General features: G+C 33.8%; 1 protein-coding gene across 3 annotated transcripts in view; it reads right to left on the reverse strand.

Annotated features, from left to right (window-relative positions):
* The window catches only part of Csmd3 (CUB and Sushi multiple domains 3), an 842,017-nt gene that overhangs the window by 356,004 nt on the left and 461,118 nt on the right, over positions 1 to 24,895 (reverse strand). For all 3 annotated transcript variants that reach the window (XM_090339296.1, XM_090339294.1, XM_090339297.1), the window contains one exon: positions 2,390 to 2,572. In XM_090339296.1, coding sequence (XP_090195422.1) covers positions 2,390 to 2,572 — 183 coding nt within the window. The remainder of the gene's footprint in view (positions 1 to 2,389; positions 2,573 to 24,895) is intronic.

The raw sequence follows: 24,895 nt of genomic DNA on the forward strand, positions 1-24,895 counted from the left end.
TATTTATTTACAATATAAAATGAAATTATTTTTATTTATTAGTATGTATGTATATATTTAATAGCATAGTCACATTATTAGTATATCACACATTGCATATATTATATATTAATATACAATATATAAGGATAAATATATTAAATTATTAGTATATTTAATTATTATGTAATTATTACATGACTATAATTATGATACAGAAATTATTGCATGATTGTTAATACAGTTAGGATGTTAAAGTTCAGAGAAAATTCCAAATATAGGTGGAAGCTATGTGTCTTAACAAAGTCATGAGATGTTTATATAGATTTAAACAAAATGAACTGAAGAATTATCTTTTAGAATAGCCACCATTGCAGGCCACCACTGGAAGGAATGAGAGCTCTTCAACTACAAGGCAATATAATCTTACCCTCTCACCATTTTTTCATTTGTACTGTAAAAAACAATATGAATAAAAATTACACCTACAGCCTTTAGAAAATGGAAGGATAAGAATTAGGAAAGAGAGTGATTGATCACTGTAAAGGAAATTAAAGGCAAAATGTTAATGTCACTTCTTCTGGTGCATTCACAACTTTTTAACAAAAGCCATTAACAAAATTTTGAAATGTATTTATTTGCCTTATATTAAATTTGAAGATTTGTTTCACACAACTAACTATACATCATATTACAATGATCACATATACCCACCCAGAAGCAGGAAATAAAGAATGACAGAAAAGGTGACATTGATCAAGTTATGTTGTACTCAATACTGACTTATGGCACTGTATCTGTTTTGTACAACTGCTTTATATAAAATAAAAAATATAAATAATTTTAAAAGAATCAGATGATCCTAGAGTGATGGTACATGCCTGTAATCTGAACTACTCAATCATTATTCTCAATAGGCCACCATGGACAATGTATCTTAAAAAAACAAATAAGAACAACTACAGCAAAGCCTAAGGTACAAGATCGAGGGTTTAGTTGAATTAGAAAGTCCCTCATCCAAAAAAAGTGTGGCACCTAGTGTAAATCTGAATAATACTAAGAACAACAAAAAACTATCATCTCCATTTTGGAACAAAGTTATCACAAACAATAGCCTTATCAGTTATACAACTATATTTTTACATCAGATTTTATGTTTTATAATAATATATACTATAATTTATTCTGAATAAATTAACTTTCAAATATTTTAAAGTATTGCTTGTAGAAAAAGCATTCTTAATTGTTAAGTTCTATTATACATCAGGATATTGGGCATATTGAATGTGTAAATATTGAAGGTTGTTCCCTTTAGATTGAAGAATTTTTAAAATTTGCCTTACATTAACAATATATTCTTTATTAAATGTGTTTCAGTATCTATTAAAACACCTTTTTAAAGTGTTTCTATCATTAAATTGGGGATCAACAAGAGAGTTCTTGCTTAGCATTCTCAAGATCCTATTTATCAGAATCATTCAAATTTTTCATATTTGATTTTGACATATTACAAAAATCGATTCTAAATATTGAATACTTTAGTCTTTTTAGAACAGTTAGAATAAAAGAACTTCAAGTATAACCTTTGAAGTTATTATTAAGATTCAGATATTAAAGAAGCAAATATGATTCATGTAATATATCTTGTTCTTTCACAGCAGGAGCCTCACAAAGTGTCAAGTCTAGGGGAAGAAACTGGCCTAACTAAAAAGAGAGCCAATAAGTATCTTTCTTCATACTCTTCCTCTCCTAGAATTTCTGAAAAGCAAATATAATAAAACAGGGAAATTCTTTGCCAGATTAAAAAGAATAACTACATTACTGTAATATAATGAAGATAATAATTAATTAAAACTATATCAATAGGTAATAGAAACTTTTACTTTTCATTAAGCATTCTGACCTTAATGTATTTTGGAAAATATGCTAATTTTTACCCATGCATGTTATCCATCATAAACAAGAATGAATTTTATTATGTGCAATGTAAATAAATGGTACTTTATATATTACTTTATCTACATGCAAAAATAAATTAATGTATTATAAATGGAATGCAAGGTTTAAATATTTTAGATGCATTTGATTGTGAATAAGCATATACTATCTTGTTAAATGAATCCATTAGTTAGCTTCCATAAGCATGCTATCTGTAAAGTATAAAAAGCCACCAAATTAAGTGTTATAAGAACACATGTAATATATATTTTGCAATTACCAAGTGAACTATGTTAACTTATTTAAATCTGTAATGAAATTTATAAGCACTCTTGTTAAAGATAGTATCACAGAGTGCTACTCATCCAGAAATAATTACATGGTTCCAGCGCTTGGCAATGAATTACAAAAGCAATTACATGCAAGGACAGGGCAGCATATGCTATCCAGAAGCAAAGCATTTGGTACTCACAGATACAGATGGGTATGTTTGCAGACCATTGGTTATTCTCTTGACAAACAATGGATTTCTCTCCAATTAATTCAAACCCAAACTGGCATTCAAACCTTAAAACATCACGATTAGAAAAGCCATCTCCTTCTCTAATTCCATATAAGGGTGTCCCAGGATCACCACAACTTTCTTTCTCAATTTCTGTAAAGAGAGAACATAAAAGTTACCTTCCAATGTATGCCACTAGATGTTGATCACAATATGAGTTTGGGAAAGAAACTTTCCATGAAAATCTTTTCAGGGTAGAGGAAGGATAGATTTCACCATTTTTAATTTTTTTTTACTTTTACTAATAAATGGACATTGTTTGATTATATATTCCTTAGGAAAGCAAATAACTATATTTTTTCTTACTCAATAGATGGTATATCAGAAGTCACTACAGTTAGATTGCAAGAGAATGTATTCCTAAAAGTAATTATGACAAGGTGTGCATATTTATATATATTCTTAAAAGAATAATTATGACAAGGTCTAAGTTGCTTTGTTTTGTTTTTGTCATTTGTGGGGCTTGAACTCTGGGTCTGGGTGTTCTTTGAGTTCTTTCGCTCAAGGGTCATACACTACCATATTGAGCCATAGCATCACTTCTGGTTTTCTGGTGGTTAATTGGAGATGAATTCTCACGGGATTTCTTACCCAGGCTGGCTTTGAACCATGATCCTCAGAGCTCAGGCTCTTGAGTAGCTAGGATTACAAGAATGAGCCACTGATTCCTAGCTTTGAGTTATTATTTTTCTCTTTTCAACACATATCTCTTGATAGTGTCATTGACTTTCCCTGAATTTCTGGATGTCTCTGTAGCTGCAATATCTTCCTCAGTGGTAAAGCATCACAGTTTATTAGGATCAACAGTGGGTCACTTGCTGGAGATTTCTGACCATGATGTGAAAAGGCTTCCTATATAATGCTGTAGCTAGATCTCCAGGGTGACATCGGTTTTGAAAACCTCAGCTTCTTTTTTCATATCCCTTTATCTATACCTGTGTCTTTGTTTTTATCTCCTTCTGCCTCTACCTATCTCTATCTCATCGCTCTATCATCCACCTCTCTTCATCTCATTACTAGATATACAGGTTGGTAGGAAGATGAAAATGATGTTCATGATAATGATTATGATGGATAGATGAAGAGATAGCTAGATCTATCAATTAGTACGTTAAACATTGATATATCTATATGCTTTAAGCATCTCAAAACAATTTTGATTTTTCTCTTTCCATTCTGAACCAGTACTACATCTTTATATTGTTTTAATTATTTTTGTATTTAGGCTGAGAGTGTGAACTTAATCTGGTAATTTTTTTTTCCAGTCCTGGGCTTGAGCTCAGGGCCTGAGCACCGTCCTTGGACTTTCTTAAGGCTAGATCTCTACCACTTGAGCCTTAGCACCACTTCTGACTTTTTTCTATGTGTGTGGTACCAAGGAATCCAACCCGGGTCTTCGTGCACACTAGGCAAAGCAGTCTACCACTAGGCCAAACTCCCGGCCCTAATCTCCTATTGTGAAGGAACACTGTTCCTTTCCCCCTTAATAAAATATTCACAATTGATCATTCATTCTTATAGAAAGATAAACTATGGGATTTACAATAATCTCCACAGTAGACAGAATATACAGCATGCAAATAAACTTTACTGTGCAAAACATGACTGCAATGATAGAACTATGCAGAAAGAACAATTAAAAATGGCAGCTATCATTTATTGAGCACTGTGGAGATATTTTAAATATGAAGAACACAATCTAACCCTCAACCAATTCTACAAAGAAACTATTCTCACTGCCATTTATAGATAAGAAATTGGAAAATGAAAGAAGTAGTTTGAGCAATTTCACAACTGTCTAAATAAATAGCAGAATTTATATCTTTCTGAAGCCAAAGTATTAGTCACTTTGCTACAGAGAAGTTGATTTCATTCACTAGTTATCTATTCATGAAACTCAGGTTTTGTTCTCTACTAAGTGTGAGATGTAACACTTGGCCAGTTCAGGGCTGTGAGGATCTGGTGGTGGGTGGCATCACAATGGCATTGGCACATGTAGGAAGAAGAGAGGCCATGGAAGCCAGCTGATGATTCAGTAGTCACTGACTCACTGCTATAAAAAAATCTTCTGATAACCAATTCCAAGTTTCACTATAGCTATGTAAATCTCTCCAAAAACACACACCTAGTAGCGAGACATTTCCACTGGGATCCACAGTAAAGGCTTTGACACATCCCATTTTACCTTATTAGAGACTAAGCATCTAGAACAAGATTCATTAAAAGAAAAAGGACAAAACACATCCAAATCTTATGGAATAAACTACAGCACAAGAGATTTTACCCATCTCTTAATTTATGTAATACCTTTTACATAAAGACTGCCCTGAACATGCAAGCATCTTTCATTGTTCTTTCCCCCCAGCTTCTTAATATTATTAAGAACTTGATATTGATATCTATGGTGATGCATGTATATTATCATAATTTTTTGTTTATGTACTCTCCCCTCTAATATGAGTTTTCTCACTTTGCATGTCACATCTTTTCACATTGTGATGCCAAGAATTTATGCTCAATTTATGAATCATAAAAATTGTAAGCATTTGTTAAAATCTAATCCTGACATGACTCCATGGGCATACAATTAAGTAAAGTAATTCCTTAAAGTCACACAAAGCTTGTAAGTTAGAGCTCTTACGTGTTTCCTTCATAAATTCTTAGACACTATACCTTCACTGAGGACATGTTTTTATTAAAGGCTGTAGATTAAAAGGAAAAAGGCATGAAAAATTAGCATACACAGCATGTATTTTATTTTTGAACAATATTGGAAACCAGGCGCCGGGAGTTTGGCTTAGTGGTAGTGTTTGCCTAGTATGTACAGAGACCGGGGTTTGATTCCTTGGTAGCACATAAACTGGAAAAGCCAGAAGCGGTATTATGTCTCAAGCTGTAGAGTGCTAGCCTTGATAAAGCCCAAGCATAGTGCTCAAACCTTGAGTTGAAGCCCTAGGACTGGCAAAAAAAAATTGGAAACCATAAAATCCCATAGACAGAGAGTGAGAGAAACGCCTAGAATAACTGTGCCCCAGTTATGAATAATTTTGCTTAAGAGTAACAAGGCAAAAATAGTACACAAATATAAGCTTAACTTGGAAGTGTATGATTTACCTACTGGCTGTGGATGTTTTATATTAGCTTGTATAAATTACTCATTCTTATCATAGGGCATATTTGCAACCATTCTGAATTTTGCATATTTTTTATTAAACTTTTGTCCTTGGTCTGAGGCATTTTAAATGTCATCGTGTTGTAAAACATATCCTGCATTTTTTATTGCAAGTGCTTTCTTCCTTCCTTTTGCCTGGGAAGTTGTTGGTTTCCTTTTCAAAACCTTCTTAAATATTGACTGCCCTCTCATTTGTCTCTGAGGCTTGGAGGTGAGACCTAGTACAACCCAAGAGGTCTTGGCCTAACTGCACAATTCCTATCACACTAGCACTATAAGCCAGTTCCTGAGGTAATGCAATTCCCAAGAGGCTTCTTAACATTAAGAATCAGCAAAACTGCAAGTTTTACAGATCACTTTCTTTTAACCTACACAGTTTCCCTGTGAAGTATTTGAATTACTGTGTCAACTGTTGTCAAGTGAGAGATTGATCAATGAGTGGTTCTATGTCACTTTAAGGCCAGATGTTACAGTTTAGATGGAAATCTGATTGCATTTAAAATTAGAGTTTATTACTTTAGGCATCAAAGATCAAAGTTAACTTGGTCCCTAAACTTAAAAATATGTGTTGAAAGAGCCCTGTTTGTACAACTTTCAGCTACTGCCATTTAAACTCACATTTCCCTTAATGCTGTCAAGGTACAGCATGAGAGCATTCAGGGTGCTTTGCTTGTATTTCCTCTGACCTCCCATTCCCTTATTTCAACAATGCTTTCTCTGATTTTTACTTGGTTGCCTACATAGTAAGGAAGAAAAAGAGGACAACCAGGCGCTACTCCAGTGCTAACCTTTGGCTTTGAGGATGGAAGCTTACTTTGTTCTTTTTAAATTAAGTTGTGAGGGATGCACCATTATTTGGCTCACTCCCAGTGGAGAAAACCTTTGATAAAGAAATCCTGACTTTCTCTCATACTCTAAGAGATGAAATTGTTCTAAGATAGTAAGTGAAGTATCAGTGGATGCTTGCAAAATTCTAAGGTATATTGAACTGAGACTTCTACGGCAAATTATGTTTTACCTGGAATATAACCCAAAGGAACCAAGTGGTGCATTCATACTGGGTAAATATGGCCATGATTTAAGGTAACAAAGGATATGTTATCGGATGCAGAGGGCTGCCTGAAAATTCTTGGCTTTTAATTATTAATTCAATCATCCATAGTGATCAGGTGAAAAACTGAGGCAAAAAATACTCTACTGAACTCACCTCTTTACCGCCTTGTCCAAAAAACAAACAAACCCCACTTCATTGCTCACAGAATGCCAGAAAGTGCAGGTGCCTTACTATTAAAAGCACATGCACATTTGCTTTTACTCACTCAGTAGAGCAAGAAAGAAAGGCAAATAAGTAAACCAAAAATTGTCTCGTACTCATATTCTCTAACCAAAAATAACTAGAACATCATTGCATGAATTCCCCCTCTCTCTACATATAATTTTTTTCTTGAAAACTATGGTATTTTGTGATAGTTCATACTATTTAAAAATAGAAGGACATAAAAATGAAAACATTAGTTGGCAGATTTGCATGGATGTGTATGCGTTGGGAATAGGGGTGAAGGAAATTAGTAATATTTTGGGCAGAAGAAGCACTTTGACCAGAGAAATGATTGTGTGACCTAAGCTATCACCTTTTCAAAAATTCCAGGTAGCTCATTATGGCTGGAATTAAGGTATAAGAGTCATGAGATGTGAGATGGGGCCACCATTTGTATGCAGTCTGACTTTATTGGAAGCACAGGTAAAGCAGTGATGAGGCACTGTGAATACACATTAAAAAACCATCCACAGTAATTGTCACACTAATCTCATATGGAATGCACTATATATAATGTAGAGTCAGTTAAGGAGACAGAACCTACTCTCTTAGGAGCTTATAGTCTAATAATGGTCAGTAACTTGAAAGTGCCGGGAATCATTTCTTTTTCTATGAAGACTCTGAATAGCATTGTTCATGTGCAACCTCACTTAACCTATCTATTTTTAAACATTTTCCTTTGAAGTAACTTGCATGGAAGTACAAAGTGAAATATAGATTTTTGTCTAAATCTCTGTAGCTACCTGTTTAGAAAGTTTGCAAGCAGAGATGGATCAATAATTTCTGAAGTATAATAACAATCAAAGTAAATGGATTTTTTTTTCTTTCCAAAGAAGTATAACTGCTAGCGGTCACCTAGCTACCATCAAAAATGTCAGAACTCTATTGCTCTTACTGTATTTACCAGATGGTAAAAGAATTCACAATTATGTAGGGCAGACCTTTGTAAAAGTAAAGTAGGTAAGAAGAATCAAATAATCCTTTTACAAGACACCACATTGAGAAAAGTCAGAGCACAACAATTGAATAGAATATACTCTTTATCATGCTCATGCAGAATTAGCCTTTTATGGAAATAAGTTATTAGACTATCTACCCAAAAATCTTTCAATACAATGAAAAGTTACTAAGGTCCTCCTATATGTATTGACCTTGCAATGGGGAAGGGGATATATAATGTGTTTTCTCAAGGAAATAAATATAACATTTAATCAGGTATTTTGCAACATTAGTGTTAAATGTAAAGTATATATATGTATACATGAACATTTATAAGCATATATACATGTATATACATATTCACATGGGTATGTGTATATATGTATACACACGTATATTATATATATACATATATATAATTAGAGCTGCATTTATCACAGCAAGTTAGGCACTCTAGATGTGGGGCTTGAACTCTGAGCCTGGGTACTGAGTTCCCTGAGCTCTTCATCACAAGGCTAGTGCTCTACCTCTTTGAGCCACAGTACCACTTCCAGTTTTCTGGTGGTTAATTGGAGATAAGAGTTTCATGGACTTTCCGCTCAAGCTGGCTTTTAGCCATGATCCTCAGATCTCCTGAATAGATAGAATTGTGAACCACCAGTCCCTGGCATTGAAGATCATTTTGATAATCACATTTCCTTTGTCTTATCTTTCAGAACTCCAGCATTTGAATGTCATTAAAAACTATTATAAAAGGGAACTCCAACTGAATTATCTCTTGTTGGAATTCTAATTATCAGATTATCAGATAGCTTCTGCATTCAAATCCTCAATTTATTAGAACAATCACTATAATATTAAAATAGTAAGTTATACGTGAAATATACTGTATGGAATATAATTTGGAGAATTGAAAAAAATCATGTGCTTTGCATTTGTCGATCAACAAAACAGTGCCTGCCATATAGTATTATGGACTATAAATGTTAAGAAGCTGACTAAGATAAGGATTCTGAATTATTGCTCACATAATATGTTTACACATGATGTATGAATGAGGACATATGTAACAAGAGTGATGTGAATTGTTCATGGTATTATAAAAGTTCAGAGCAACAAAGGTAATATAATATTGGAAACAGGTGATTATAGAGATGATCATAGGAGAGATTGCGAATTTTATGTTCCCCAATGCGAATAAAGGACTTTATAAATGGAAATTAGTAAACATTTTACAGATGAAAATAAAGGGGGGCATATTAAAGTTTGTAAGAAAACTCATATTAAAGTAGAAATTGAAAGGACAATGATAAAACCTTGATACATAATGCCATATAGTATGAAGCTAATTGAAAGGACCTCCAGGATACTGAAACAAAAGCCATATAATGAATAATTGTTGTCCTTAATGTACTATGTTATCTCTCATCTCTTTTGCTGTCCCTTGGTTATCTCATATTGTTACAGTATCTCACTTTGTTATCTGATATATTGGATATATTTGTATTTGGTTATTTGAAATTGGATAGGGAAGGGGGGAAAACCCGGAAGAGGGGGAGTGGAGGGGAGGGTAATGGGTACCAAGACATGAGAAAGGGTATCAATGTATGTGAATCAATGCACCTTCTATCTGGCTAATATCACGTAACCCTTTTATTAATTACAATAAAAATATAAAAAAAGAAAGGACAATGATAATTGGATTAGTTCTATATAAGATTAGAGGGGTTACTTCACTTAATATGATTTTTTTCTAAGGCTTTCCATTTCCTAACAAATGGGGCGATGTCGTTTTTTCTGACAGCAGCATAGAATTCCATTGTGTACAAATACCACAACTTGTTGATCCACTCATCAATTGAGGGACATCTAGGTTGGTTCCATATTTTTGCTATGGTGAATAATGCTGCAATGAACATTGTTGTGGTAGTGGATTTAGAATGTCCTTGTTTATGGATGGTTGGGTAAATGCCAAGTAGTGGAATTGCTGGGTCATAGGAGAGCTCTATGTTTAGCCTTTTGAGGCACTGCCATATTGCTTTCCATAGTGGTTGAACGAGTTTGCACTCCCACCAACAGTGTAGTAGGGATCCCTCTTGGCCACATCCCCTCCATCATCTGTTGTTATTTGTTTTCCTGATCCTGGCCATTCTAACTGGAGTGAGGTGTAATCTTAGAATTGTTTTGATTTGCATTTCTTTTATGACCAGAGATGTTGAGCATTTCTTCATGTGTCTATAGGCCATTTTTGTTTCTTCTTCAGAGAAGACTCTCTTTAAGCCTTTGGCCCATTTTTTTAATGGGATGCTTGTTACTTTGGAGATTAGTTTTGGAGTGATTCAATTTTTTGAGCTGTTGATATATTTTAGATATGAGGCCTTTGTCCATTGTTTGGTTTGTGGGAAGATCTTCTCCCACTCTGTAGGCTTCCTAATTAATTTACTAGCTATGTCCTTTGCCATACAGTTTAATGCAGTTTAATGCAGTCCCACTTATCCAGCCTTTCTCTTATTTGCTGTGATTCTTGGTCCTTATTAAGAAAGTTTCGACCTGTGCCAAGGAGGCCTAGTGTATCTCCTATTCCTTCTTGTAAAGTTTTCAGTGTGTCAGCTTTTTGTCATAATCAGTAGAAACCTTGGGCTCTACTAGCAGAGATCTGCAATAGAGCAAAACTTTGATACATAAGGCCATATAGTATGAAGCTAATTGAAAAAACCTCCAGGATATTGAAACAAAAGCCGTATAACCAATGATTGTTTTCCTTAATGTACTATGTTATCTCTCATCTCTTTTGCTGTCCCTTGGTTATCTCATATTGTTACAGTATCTCACTTTGTTATCTGATATATTGGATTTATTTGTATTTGGTTATTTGAAATTGGATAGGGAAGGGGGGAAAACCAAGGCCGGGGGGGGGGGAGTGGAGGAGAGGGTAATGGGGGCCAAGACATGTGAAAGGGTATCAATATATGTGAATTAATGCACCTTCTATCTGGCAAATATCATGTAACCCTTTTATTAATTACAATAAAAATATCAAAAAAAGATTAGAGGGGAATGTATTGTGAAACAATGGCAAAGGTAGTAAAGATTTTAAAGGGAGAAACAGATAAAACTAACTTGGAATCTACTGGAGAAAACACTTTAAAGAAGCCAGAATTAACAATTGAAATAAGAAAAAAAATTCAAAAGCATGATAATTGTAAATAAGATATAGATAATACATTTTGGTAAAATAGGAATCATGTAAATTTGAAATTATTTGTGGTAGAAGTGAAGAATGACAACTGAAGATTTATAAAAAAAGGTATTTCCCACGGCTCTCAGTTTTATGGTTATTAAAAGAGATTTTTTTTCTGAAGGCTTGAAAATACATGTGGAAATTAATCAGACCATATAAGACACAAAAGAAGACTGATGCACTTTCGAAATATGGAATCCAAGACAGTGAAAGACAAATAAGGTCAGATTTGATAAAAAATAAAAAAGTCCCCTCATTCCCCTTTGCAAAATTACAATTCAGTATATCAGGAAAGTGATATACTGTGTAAACTAATCAGTTAGTTATGATGAGCCATTGCTAGTGTTATCAGGCTATGCATAAATAAACTTGGCTTAATATTTGCACAATGTTTATTAATTTCCTATAATCTTTTTTTTTTTTGCCAGTCCTGGGCTTGACCTCAGAGCCTAAGCACTGTCCTTGGACTTTCTCAAGGCTAGAACTCTACCACTTGAGCTTCATACCACTTCCGGCTTTTCTCTAGGTATGTGTTACCAAGGGATCGAACCTAGGTCTTTATACATGCTAGGCAAGCACTCTACCACTAGGCCAAACTCTTGGCCCAATTTCCTATAACCTTGCTACATAACTAAACTTAAACATTGAGTAAGAAATAATAGTTCAGAGAGGAAAATGATAAATCAAGAAGGGAAATAGTTTTGATAAAATATTAATCTGTGAAATTTTAAAGGTCATTTAGTTCAGCTTATTTCTGAATAAAATTTTCTCCACCTGTGACCTGTTATTAGACCATGGCTATGCACTGGGTGGGGTAAAATGAATAAAAAGGAGAATGTCCCATCAAAAATTGAAGGGACAATGTTAGGGTTAACACAAAATTTAAAAATTCTTAATGTATGCTACTGAAAATAAGAACAGTACCTTTTTATTTCCCATCATGGCTTGACAAATCTAGTAATTGTCAATCCTTTTTCCAAATGTATATACTTCTTTTCAAATGATAAATAAGCCATTGGCTACTCTAAAAACTAAGTAGTATTTCCTCGAGGGTTTGTAAGCTCTCTCTTTTTAAAATGTTATTGTCAGGGTGATATATAGAGAGGGTTACAGTCACATGTGTAAGGTAGTGAGTTCATTACTTCCTGAACATTGTGTCACTCCCTTTTTCTCCCATCTTCCCTCACCCAACTGCCTCTCAAGTTGTACATTAATTTCCAACATATTGTCTTGTGAATATCACTGTTACATTGTTTCTGCCTCTTTGAAATGTATTCATAAAAAGAGATAACTTTCCTCTCTAGTTTCTTGGAGGAAGTATGGATCTAACTCTAATTTTCACCAATTCTGTTATCTAGACATGATTTATTTCCTTTGGATTGAGTCAGTTAATAACTTATATGGTCACCATTTGTATGGATGAATTTAGAACAAAGAATGTATAATTGTGGCATAGAGGTCTTTTCCCTGAAAATTAATTATCTTGAGAACATGTATGAAATGCAGTTTATCAGCTTGGCTAAGTAAAAGGTCCAAATGTCTTCTGTCTTTGCACTATCTTTATCAGATTGGGTAATGTACACATCTTTTTTCTGTTTAATGCTCATTCAATATATGAACATATGGGTATGTGTATGTGTTTACTATGTGGAGAGGGTTTCTGAGATGGAAAGTTTATTTTAATTTCATTCCTAAAAAAATAACCACCCATAGATAATATATGTGTGTGTGTGTGTGTGTGAATGTACAATTTATACATCAACAGAATACAGTAGAAGGATTTGTACGTTTAAAAACATTTTGTTTTCAAGATGATTGGGAGGGACTGAAGGGAGAAAAATGGGGACAAAAACATGAGAAAGCATATCAATGTGTGAGAAGTAATGTGCCTACTACCTGGCAAATGTAACTGTAACCCCTCTATACATTATCCTCACAATAAAAAAGAAAAAAAAATTAAAACAGAAAAAAACATAATTTGTTTTTGTATTAATGTTTTTAGCCGGGAGAACCGGTTGGGGGAGGGAGCTAGGAAAGATAGAGAAAATCAATTAGTGATAAAAAATTAGTCTTAGAAATAATTTTCTTGAGTACTCACCATTACACAACACTTAAAAAGAGAGTTGTCTCTTGCTTGTAAAGAGAAAATGGCATTCTTCATCCTTTGATACAGATTGTAAGCAGACTTCCTTTCTAGCCATACTTCGTGATTTCATATCTCATAAATAACTATGTTAACATTCATTCCCTTAATCTTAGCTTCACTTACTAGTTTCTCTTATGCAGAAAAAAAGCAAAACAAAAAACAAAGACTACAGGTGACATATTTCAAGTGAGTTCACCTAAATTTCTAAGTTACAAATTTAGTACTATGGTGGTATGTGTGGTATATAAGCTTTTCCTAAATAACAACAACATTTTCTCTTGTCTATTCTGATGTGACAGACATCTACTGACAGACTCCCAGGGAAAGATATTATTAAGCTAGACTTAGCAACTAAACTCTAGACTTCACTCAAGCAAATATGATCTTTCTCTCTCTTCGAATAGGCAAAATCCTAGCAAAACAGATGTCAAATTTTAGAAATATCACAAACTGGTTAAAGCTCTCCCTGTTGGGCTCTACCTCAGAGTTTCTAATTCCATCTAAGAATGTCCCTAGGTGTTGCTGATATATACATCTTGAAAACACATCTGAGAGCTGTTACTATCACAGACAAGAGCATGATAGAGGGGACTTCAAAGAGAACCACATATGAAACTGAGGGTCTTGGGTGTAAGATTTGCGCTGGTAATTCACTCTAGCTCAGGATAAATCTACTTCATGCTTAGATGAAGTAGACATAGTAAAACAGACATAGTCTTTGACTCATTCTCTCCTTTTACATCCACTTATCTTCAAAGGTGGACCTCCATTAGTTTCTAATTAGCCACAGTGATTGGTTTATGATTGACTGCTGTGGTTTGAAGCAATACGGGCCAAGAAGCTGCAATGAGAGTTTGGCTGAGAGCACTTGATTAAAAGCTTTACACTTTGTAAGAGGCCTTGCATGTTTCTGCTTCCTCTTCTGGGACTCCTGCCATTGGCTACTGTATGGATGAGAGAGATCCTGAAAAAAACTTGAATTCGAACCAATTTATTGTCCCAAAGCCAAGTCAACAAATAGACTGAAGAAGAGCCTCACTGTCTAGTTTGCTACATCAGCCAAATTGCTCTTTATCTGCAAAAAATGAATCATAAGGAAACAGATATTTTTTACAATCTAATTAAAGCATAGTCACTCACATAGTTACTGTAAATGGAAAAAATCCCTAACACTTGATAGTTTTAATTAGGTAGAAGGCAAATGGTTTCAATGTTACTTGTAATCATTACTGCAAGAGGGAAATAACCTTAATGGAAGCATTTTCAGTCTTTTGAGGAGCTGTTCCTTGAAATGCCCTATTATAGGCCAGCGGCTCAAAATATAGAATGAGCATCTCACATACAGAGCATCTTAATTTACGAAGAATCAAGGCTGTGAAAAAGTAGAAGAGTAGGAAAATCATCTCATGTGAAAATGTAGGAGGAGTTGGCCGACTTGGCTGGATTGTTGAGTCCTTGAGCAGAAAACATTGCTAAATCATTTTTTTTTATTTCTGGCACTTAGTAAAATAGGAGGAATTCCATATGCCCATTTTTTTCTTCTTTATTTTCATGAATCACAAGGGAAATCAGAGGTAGGAAAATTGGAAGTCAAAGGTATGTCTCACTAATTAGTTAAAACCAAACTAATCTCAACCAGAGTGGTCAGGACTTATAAATAATTGCTAAATTTGGTTTATTAAAAGCCCTTATAAATAAAGCTGCAATTAATATATCATTTTGATTATTCTTTAAAAAAATAATACCTTTTCTATTGTGGGTGTGCTTTGGAAGAACTATCATTAGGAAATTTAATCTCTGTTAAACCAGGAGAGGACATAGGGAAGGAGATAAAAGAATTTTGAATACAGTCTCAGGGGAGAGACAGTAAGGAAAGGAAAGTACTTCCAAGAAATGTTAGATCAGAACTAGGCTAGCCTGCAAGTGTGAGTTTCAGCTCAGAAAGAGAAAATCTGCTTTTGAATAAAAAAGGCAGCATTTGTAGGACTTGGTCAACAACTAAGCAAAGGGCCATAGACCTCAGATGGAAGAATGAATGAAATTTTGAAGATAAGTGCATGCCTTTAAATCTATCACCCAAATAACCTTAGGTTATAAGCTCAGAGCTCAATCTGACCAGTAGGTAAACAGGGTTTTGTACCACATAAAACAGTGGCACATAATCTTGTTAAATAATCAAGGAAGGAAAAAATAGAACCACATTCTAAGTTCATAGAAAGAGGGAGACCAACATTTTACTTCAATTCTGTAAACATAGTAAATTAGCCACTTTTCACTATAGCAGACACAGACAAGAGTAAAAGTAAGATGACAAGAATTTGGTTTGGAGTTGTAGATGTTTTGGGCCATGATAATTTGTGTAATGAACCCAAACACATCATGATGTAGAGAAGCTGTTGAACCAACTGACTAACTTTATGCAGGGAATAAAACAGAGACAAGTTTTAAGCATCAAATGAATTCAACCAATAGGCCCAGTCTTTAGTAGACAAATCGTCAATTCATTACTCCAAACAACCAACACCAATATTTCCTTTGGAAATATTTCCTATACATACATGGACTGACCCAATAATTAAAATAATCTCTCTATGCAACTTAAATTTTTACTGAAGATGTCTGTTTAATATTTATTGTTTCTGTTTAAATTATATATTCAGGCAAGTCTTTGTCACTTCTTCAAAAGAATAGTTTTCTTAATGTCTCATGAACTTACTGATAGAAAGTACTTACTTATAAAATGTAGATAATGAATGCTTTATCTGATGTAAAATACAGTGAATGTATTTATTTCATTGTTTCTTATTGTAAAGGCAATGAAAAAATTCTTCTTTCCTAATAAAAGGTATTTTAATTCTGTAAAGAAAATGAACTGTCCAATGGAGGTCCTCTGATTTTACTATCACTTATGATATAATGTAACTGGCATAATTTTTTCTTGGAATAATGACTCTTTCATTGAAATTATTTTCATCTGGAATTTTGGGGTATCCGAAGATCTCAGGTATTTGCTTTCAAGACATTTGTGCTTCGACACCTTTTACTACCAGTCTGCAATATCCACAAATATAACAAGAAATATTGCAAAATTATTTGAGCAGATAAGCATTATGACATTCTAATAGTACATCTGGATTTTGTTACCCACACAAAAGAAATGAGGAACTTAAGTTTCTCTGATAGAACATCGAATAGTAAACGAGTTCCATTTAGGTGCAAGGTACTTCACCACTCTACTCCACAGTTTTGGAGGCTGGTTATTACTATGTCCATGAGGGGAAAATACACATGAAAAAGCAAACAAGCCAGAATTATTATTACTATTGTATACTTCAGGGTAATTGTGGTGTTGGCTTTTTCCTTTTTATTTCAGTGTCTTTGAAGATGTGATATACAAAGATAGAAATTGTTTTCCTGTATCATGAAAGAAATCCTATTATATGAAGTTTTTGACTGGTTTATGAAGTCAAGAATTTATTTTTATTTTTCACTCTATATGGATTTTTTTGACAGAGGATAATAGTCGTATCTACAGCAAGACAATACAGAAATGTACCATAAAACCTTATTTCATATATTTACAAAAATTTGGTTGATTTACATATTCACCTTGAAAATTCCTATGTATCTTTTAGGACTATTATCTGAAGTGTCATATCCTCAGGCAGTTTTTACTCTACCCCCATTTTTAGCAATTCATTTCTGTTTATTCTAATTGCTGAATGTGCATATTCAAATGACCTATATAACCAAATTTTCCCCAGTTTTCTGGAAGTTTCAGATGTAGGAATTTGGTCTATTTATTCACTTTATTCTGTTATCTGATTTGAAGCCTGGGACAGTGAAAACATATAAAAATTAAAAGTAAGCCAGACCCAAAGGAACATAGGCTCAATGGTTTCTCTCATTCGTAATAATTAGTATACATCTAGAACACCTAGCAGCAGATTATAATAGCTCAAAACCTAGGTACATGAGGTCATATAGAATGAGACGAAATGAAAGGATTTCTAGGATATAGGAATAAGAGCTTTATCTTATGTGATTGTTGTTCTTAATGTACTATGTTATTTCTCTTCCTTTTTTTGCCCTTTGGTTAATCCATATTGTTACTGTATCTGACTTTGTAATCTGGTATATTGTATATACCTTTGTTTGTTTATTTGAAATAGAAAAGAAAAGGGAGAAAACAAGATGATTGGGAGGGGTGGGGGAAGAACATGGGGACAAAAACATGAGAAGGAGTATCAATGTGTGAGAAGTAATGCACCTACTATCTGGTGAATGTAATTGTAACCCCTCTATACATTAGCCCGACTATAAAAAATAAAATAAAACAAATGCTTATACAACATACCATCCTAATAGAGACAGTTGAGAGTTAAAGGAAGACCAAAACTAATTCACAATTAGATGATATAGTATTTATATATTGACAAACAAATTGTTGTTATATTATTGATAAATCATAAAATTGTTCCATTTAAAAACTAGATTCAAAAATAAATAAGTTTGTTTGAGACAGGGACATAAACTCAAGAAAATTAAATCTATTTATTAGTTATTAAAGATAAATCTATTCATAAATTAGAAACGATTAATTTTTTAAAAAAATTGGACTGGTCAGAACAAAAACTATATTCTGTTTAAAGTCTTTCTAAATACATGAAACATATTCAAATATCAACATCAAAGAAACATATCATTTAATACATAATCATATCAAAATTCAGGTGGAAAAAATTTTTTGAAGATAACAAAAATGAAGACTCCTAAAAATATGAAAATGCTATCATTGCCATAGGTAGCATCTAGAGAAATGTCAGACTGATTAGTCAGAATTATATGAAAATGGCTCTATTTTCATAAGGCTCTATTTATATCATGAGGCTTCTTAAACACTTTAACTGCTTTATCCCCCCAATAACAGTACAAAAAATAATAAAGAAGCAATAGTAAATTTCTTTAAAATTCCTTTTAACTAGCATGGTAGCTGAAAATTAGCCACAGTCAATCAGGTTCATTCAAGTGAGTTTTGAAAAGTAAGAGATGCATATATAGTCCTGTACCAGGAAGGCATTCTTGTCGTCGAGTTACTTTGATGTTAAAGTCTTGTGTAGTCACGACTCAGTAACATTCATTCTTCACCGGTAAATTCTGTGGGTGCCATTGCTAACTGTGATTTTTTTTTTTTTACCCATCAACCTATGTAACCATTGTATAGATGGGTTATATAAGTAACAATTGGAAAAAATGGTGGAAAACATCCACTTGTCAGGTTTTATTTTATAGTTCCTCCCCCTTTGGTAATTTTTTTTGTCAGCAGTCTAAATTTGAATTTTTTGCTATTATAACAATTTTGTAAAACTCAGATTACATGAATTTAAGTCCTTTGCTTAGACATAGATATAAAATGGTCTTTTCTTTCAGCTAAGCCCTAATTTTAGCCCTAGATTAAGAAACGGGGTATAAAATTATCTGGTAGCAGTGTGGGTTTTATGCTCTATACAATATTAAAATTCTCCACAGTAAAATCCAAGTATTGTTTAGCACATGTAAACTTTGTCACCAAAATTATTTATATTTTAGTGTTATAGGTCTCTAGAGATCCTGTAAAATACAGGAATCAGATTGATGTACATACAAAACAGGAGGCAAAATAAACCCAGAGTTGTTATAATGGGAGTTCACTAGATAACACAGTTGTTACCCATAATGAGACTAAATTACTCAAAAATTTTTTCCATGCCAGACACACTACTTTTGTACTGTGTGTGGATTTTCTTCAACCCCACATAATACTATTTATTCATTATATAGATAGTTTAGAATAAAATTGATAGTTGCAGAGTAAATGGAATATATTCCTAAACCTTATACATCCATTTCTACAACTCTTAACTAAAGCTGAAATCATGACATTTAGACAAACACACTAAGAGGGGGGAGAGAGAAAGAGCAGGAGAGGGAGAGAGACAGAGAGAGAGAGTTAAATGAAAAATTACACTATTTTACATTTATGAATTATTAGTTGCAACATATACTCCCAGTCTATCTTCCTCTTTGAATTGTTGTATTTGGAAAAAAATATTATCTCATTTTGTAATTCATTTTCCACCTGTTTACTGCATTTGTATCAGAATAAAAATCTGTCCAAAAGTTAGTATCTCCATGTATAGTTAATACCAACATAGAATTACTCATTTTATATTACAATATCTTATTGGCAGTGTATTTCACAGCATTTAAATGTGAAAATCTGAAAAAAGTATCTCCAGGAAAGTCAAAACCCATAAGGATTCTTTGGTTTAGTAAGAACTATATTAATAATGTTACAATGCTAAATGTGAGATAAAAAATAGATTTTTGTGTAGTTGGTAGTACAAGATGAAAAAAAATGAAAGTAGTAAATATTCATAATTGGCAGTAATAATTTCCCAATTTTTGTTCTTGACCTAGCAAAACCACTTTGACCAGGGCTTCACTAATATGTTTTCTTCCAAGAAGTCTTGCTTTGTTATCCCCTGAAAGTATATGCTATTAAAAAGAATAAAATATAATGAAGTCCCAATGCTACTTTTGTTGAGTTGATCTTAAATATGATGCTCTTGAGTTCAAAATCTGGCAACTTCCTAAATGTAAAATAAATGAATTTTGCCTGTTAAAATTATTTCACCTTTTATAGACTCAAATTAAACATGCATATAGATATATATATGTGTGTGTGTGTGTGTGTGTGTGTGTGTGTGTGTGTGTGTGTGTGTGTGTGTGTGTAAAAGACAAACACATAGTTCTGCCAGGAATTGTATAACTAGTACCTGTACAGTAAAATTAATCACTGCAATAATCTTCAAAATAAGAACTGAAGACCCAGAAATTAACCCACAGACCTATGGCCACATAATTTTTGATAAGGGAGCAAAAAAAAAAGAATGGAAGAAAGACAGCCTCTTCAACAAGTGGCGCTGGCAGAACTGGTTATGCACCTGCAGAAAACTAAAGTTGGATCCTTCTTTGTCACCCTGCACCAATGAATCAAAGCCACACAATAGCCAAGCAAGCCTCAGAATTGGAAAAAAGTTTACAAATTTTTAAAATAGAAGCAAATTATAAACAACTAAAAAAGTCTTAATTCATTAATTATATGAAATTTACTCTAAATAATAATACTGGTCATGATTATAGTTTCAGTGAAAGTATTAAAATAATTAATTTGTAACTAAAAGTCAAAATCTTGCAAAATGAATTGGATTTTCTTTCATTTTCCTAAGTATAAGACATACAATCAGGTACAATGGAAGCATTATTTAGTACTTTAGAAATATTCCTACAAAACATTTTTTGCAGGTACATGTACCAATTACTAAAGAAAGCCAAATTTAAAAAAAAAAAAAAAAACCTTTTGTTAATCTTCTCCAAAATGTAAGGTCTTGTTGGTCTGGAAATCTGAAAGTCTAGAAGTGCAATGATCCCTGAGATGAGAATGAATATCTGAATGCCCAGCATGGAGATGTTAACAGAGAAAGCAAGCAAAGCCAAGGCTGACATAACAGTTTTTTCAGTGAGAATGATGACTACTCACTTTCATTATAGATTTCCTGGCCGCAGTGCCAAGATACACACTATCTCTATTTCCCAAATGAAGAAGCTCCCTGTCAGTGTGCCACCAGCGGGTCAGGACAGTTCAGTACATTTCTCTCAAGCATTTCAGTCTCTGCCAATGTCTCCTAGTGAACATAGTAGGCCCTACAGGTTACATCTCACACTCATGAAGTTGGGAAATGGCTAAATTGATTGATGTCATTGAGGGAAGATAAAGTCTAGCTTTTCATTGACAAGAAGGAGGTAATATTTTACATGAAGTTAAATAAGCTTTGTGTTTGCACTTTGATTTACTTGGTTCTACACGTTTCTGATGTAATAATGAGCTAATGCTTAGATGGGAAGAGTGGGGATTAGGAGAGGCCTTGGAGTGAATTAAACACACTTTAAACCTCACCTTTGCTACTGCTAACTGTGCAACTCTGTGTAACATCTAATGCTGAAAGTTCTACCTCATCGTCTCTACTAAGAGGAACATGCTAATAATTCCTTCATACAGTTTTTTTTTGGAAAACAAAAATTGAGGTAATTAACCCAGCATATTATATTGCCTGGTACATGCTAAGGACAAGAATTTATTATTTCAATTAACATACATTAGGAACCTGTGAGAGCCACATATTGCTGGGACATTTACAGCAGTGAATAATGGAATGTATAATTGAAAAAATTATATGTATATATATATAGTATAATTATATAACCAGTTTGGAATATGTTAAATGCTATAGCTGCAAATGTGTAAATGTAGAATAGTGTAGTCAAATTTTGGAAGGTTACATGGATTTAAATTTTAATACAATGGTTAAGGCAGGTAGTGTCAAACTGACATTAGAGCTGAAACTTGAAAAACATGAAGGGCTTAATTCTCTATGTAACAAGGGAAAAGATAGCAAGAGGTATTATGCCTGAATGTTTAAAGATGAGTAAGAATCTCATATGATTGAAATTTCAAAGAGATCATCTTGGCCAGTGTGTTGAGGAGGAAAGAAAAATGAAAGTTAAGAAATCAATTAGAAGTTTATTTCTATAATCCAGTTCATTGATCTGCTGATTTGACCAAGGGGTTAGTAGTAGAGGTAGTGACACATGATAGAATTCTGGCTTCCTTTTCAAAGAGACTGTAAGAAGATTTGATACATGAGAAGAAAAGAAAGAGGTTGTTAAAGTATGTCCTTAGTAATTTCTGTCTCAGCCATTGGAAAGATGAGATTTCTATCGAATGATATGCAGAAGACTGTAGGTAGAGCTGTTAGATAGAAAATGAGTTGTGTCTCAGAAGTCTATAAAGTATGTGAGTTGACTAGAGGTGTAAAAATTGGAGATGTGTATCTATATCTTTAGCAGGACATCTCTGGGGGAAAGGAATGTAAATGTGAGTGGATGAATAGCTAATATTTAAAATCATGCAACCAGATGAAATCACAGATGTTGTGAATCAGAAGAAAGAGACAGAAAAAGAGAAACAGGGAAAAAGAGTGATAGAGACAAAGTAAAAGACACAGGTACAGACACACAGGCAGACACACAGACACACACACACACACACACACACAGACACACACACACAGAAGCCTCAACGAATGAGATAAATTAACAGAAAAATATCAGAATGAAGTGAATGAATGTATTTCACTTTTTCAGAATGTATAACATAGCCAACACTGTGTGGAACTCCCATTTGTATGATACTTTTCTGCTTTTACATATTAGTTAAGCATAAAAATTAAGTACATTAAGAAATTAAGGCAATGATAGAGAAGGTCATGTCCTGGAAGTCAAATACAATAATAAGGAAAACTGAGCTTTGAATGAAAAATAAAAGATGTAGATATCTCAAGTAGGATGTGTGCAGATAATTGATTATTAGAGGTAATAGTGCAGAAATGTGTGTTGGACCTGATCATGAAAGGTTTGTTATCACAGTGGTCTGTAGAGTCTGGTGGACTATAGAGGGTAGGGAATACTTCTCAAACCTTTACACCAACAAATTTGAGAATCTAGAAGAAATGGATGAATTCCTAGCCAATATTAACATACCCACACTGAACCAAGAAGAACTATCCCAACTAAACAGGCCTATTTCAAGCACTGAAATAGAAATGGCAATAAGAGACCTTCTACCTAAGAAAAGCCCAGGGCCAGATGGATTCACAGCTGAATTCTATAAGGTCTTCAAAGCAGAGCTCACACCAATACTCCTCAAGCTCTTCAATGAAACTGAAAATGAAGGTTCTTTATCAAATCCATTCTATGAAGCCAGTATAACCCTCATCCCCAAACCAGACAGAGATTCATAAAAGAAAGAGAACTATAGACCTATTTGCAAAACTTCTTAACAAAATACTGGCCAACCGTCTAAAACAACTCATCAAAAAAATTATACACGATCAAACAGGATTCATCTCAAGGAGGCAAAGCTGGTTCAACATACCCAAATCAATTAATATAATTCAACACATCAACAGGAACAAGGACAAAAATCACATGATTGTCTCAATAGATGCAGAAAAGGCATTTAACAAGATCCAACACCCCTTTATGTTAAAAGCTCTGGAGAAACAAGGAATCCATGGAACATTTCTCAGTATAATAAAGGCAGTGTATGATAAGCCCACAGCTAGTATTATACATAATGGCAAAAAGCTAAAGCCATTCCCTCTAAAATCAGGAACGAGACAAGGATGCCCACTCGCTCTACTCCTCTTTAACATAATAGTAGAATTCCTAGCCAGTGCAATAAGGCAAGAAGCAAGCATAAAGGGGATCCAAATAGGGAAAGAGGAAGTAAACCTTTCCCTCTTTGCTGATGACATGATTCTGTATTTAAAGAATCCCATAGACTCTATTCCCAAGCTCCTTGAGCTGATTCAAAACTTTGGAAGGGTAGCAGGCTATAAAATTAACCGTCAAAAATCAACTGCCTTCCTCTACGCCAACAGTGAGAGGAATGAGGCAACAATCAGGAAAGCAACTCCTTTTGCAGTAGTCTCAAAGAAAATAAAGTACCTATGAATTACCTTAACTAAGAATGTAAGGACCTTTTGATGAAAACTTTAAAACCCTGAAAAAGGAAATTAAAGCAGAACTAAGGAAATGGAAAAACCTCCCATGCTCCTGGATTGGAAGAATCAACATCGTGAAAATGACAATCTTTCCAAGGGCTATCTACAAATTCAACGCAATACCCATCAGTATCCCAATGTCATTCTTTAAAGAAATAGAAGAGTAATCCAAAATTTCATATGGAATAATAAAAGACCCCGTATAGCAAAAACACTTCATAGCAGAAAGAACAGCGCAGGAGGAATTTCAATACCAAACTTTAGACTCTATTACAGAGCTATAATTATCAAAACAGCTTGGTACTGGCACAAGAACAGACCTGAAGACCAATGGAGTAGAACTGAGGACCCAGATATTAAACCACAGACCTATGGCCACCTAATCTTTGACAAGGGAGCCAAAAAAATAAAATGGAAGAAAGATAGCCGCTTCAACAAGTGGTGCTGGCAGAACTAGTTAAGCACCTGCAGAAAAATAAAGTTGGATCCTTCTTTGTCACCCTGCACTAGAATTAACTCCAAATGTATTGAAGACCTCGAGAAAAAAGCCAACACACTGAAAACTTTACAAGAAGCAATAGGAGATACACTAGGCCTCCTTGGCACAGGTCGAAACTTTCTTAATAAGGACCAAGAATCACAACAAATCAGAGAAAGGCTGGATAAGTGGGACTCCATTAAATTGCAAGCTTTTGTATGGCAAAGGACATAGCTAGTAAATTAATTAGGAAGCCTAATTAAGATCTTCGCCAACCATACAACGGACAAAGGCCTCATATCTAAAATATATCAACAGCTCAAAAAATTGAATCACTCCAAAACTAATCTCCAAAGTAACAACCATCCCATTAAAAGATGGGCCAAAGACTTAAAGAGAGTCTTCTCTGAAGAAGAAACAAAAATGGCCTATAGACACATGAAGAAATGCTCAAC

This window comes from Megascapheus bottae, chromosome 9, assembly GCF_031878675.1.
Source record: "Megascapheus bottae isolate mThoBot1 chromosome 9, mThoBot2.hap1, whole genome shotgun sequence".
Lineage (NCBI taxonomy): Eukaryota > Metazoa > Chordata > Mammalia > Rodentia > Geomyidae > Megascapheus > Megascapheus bottae.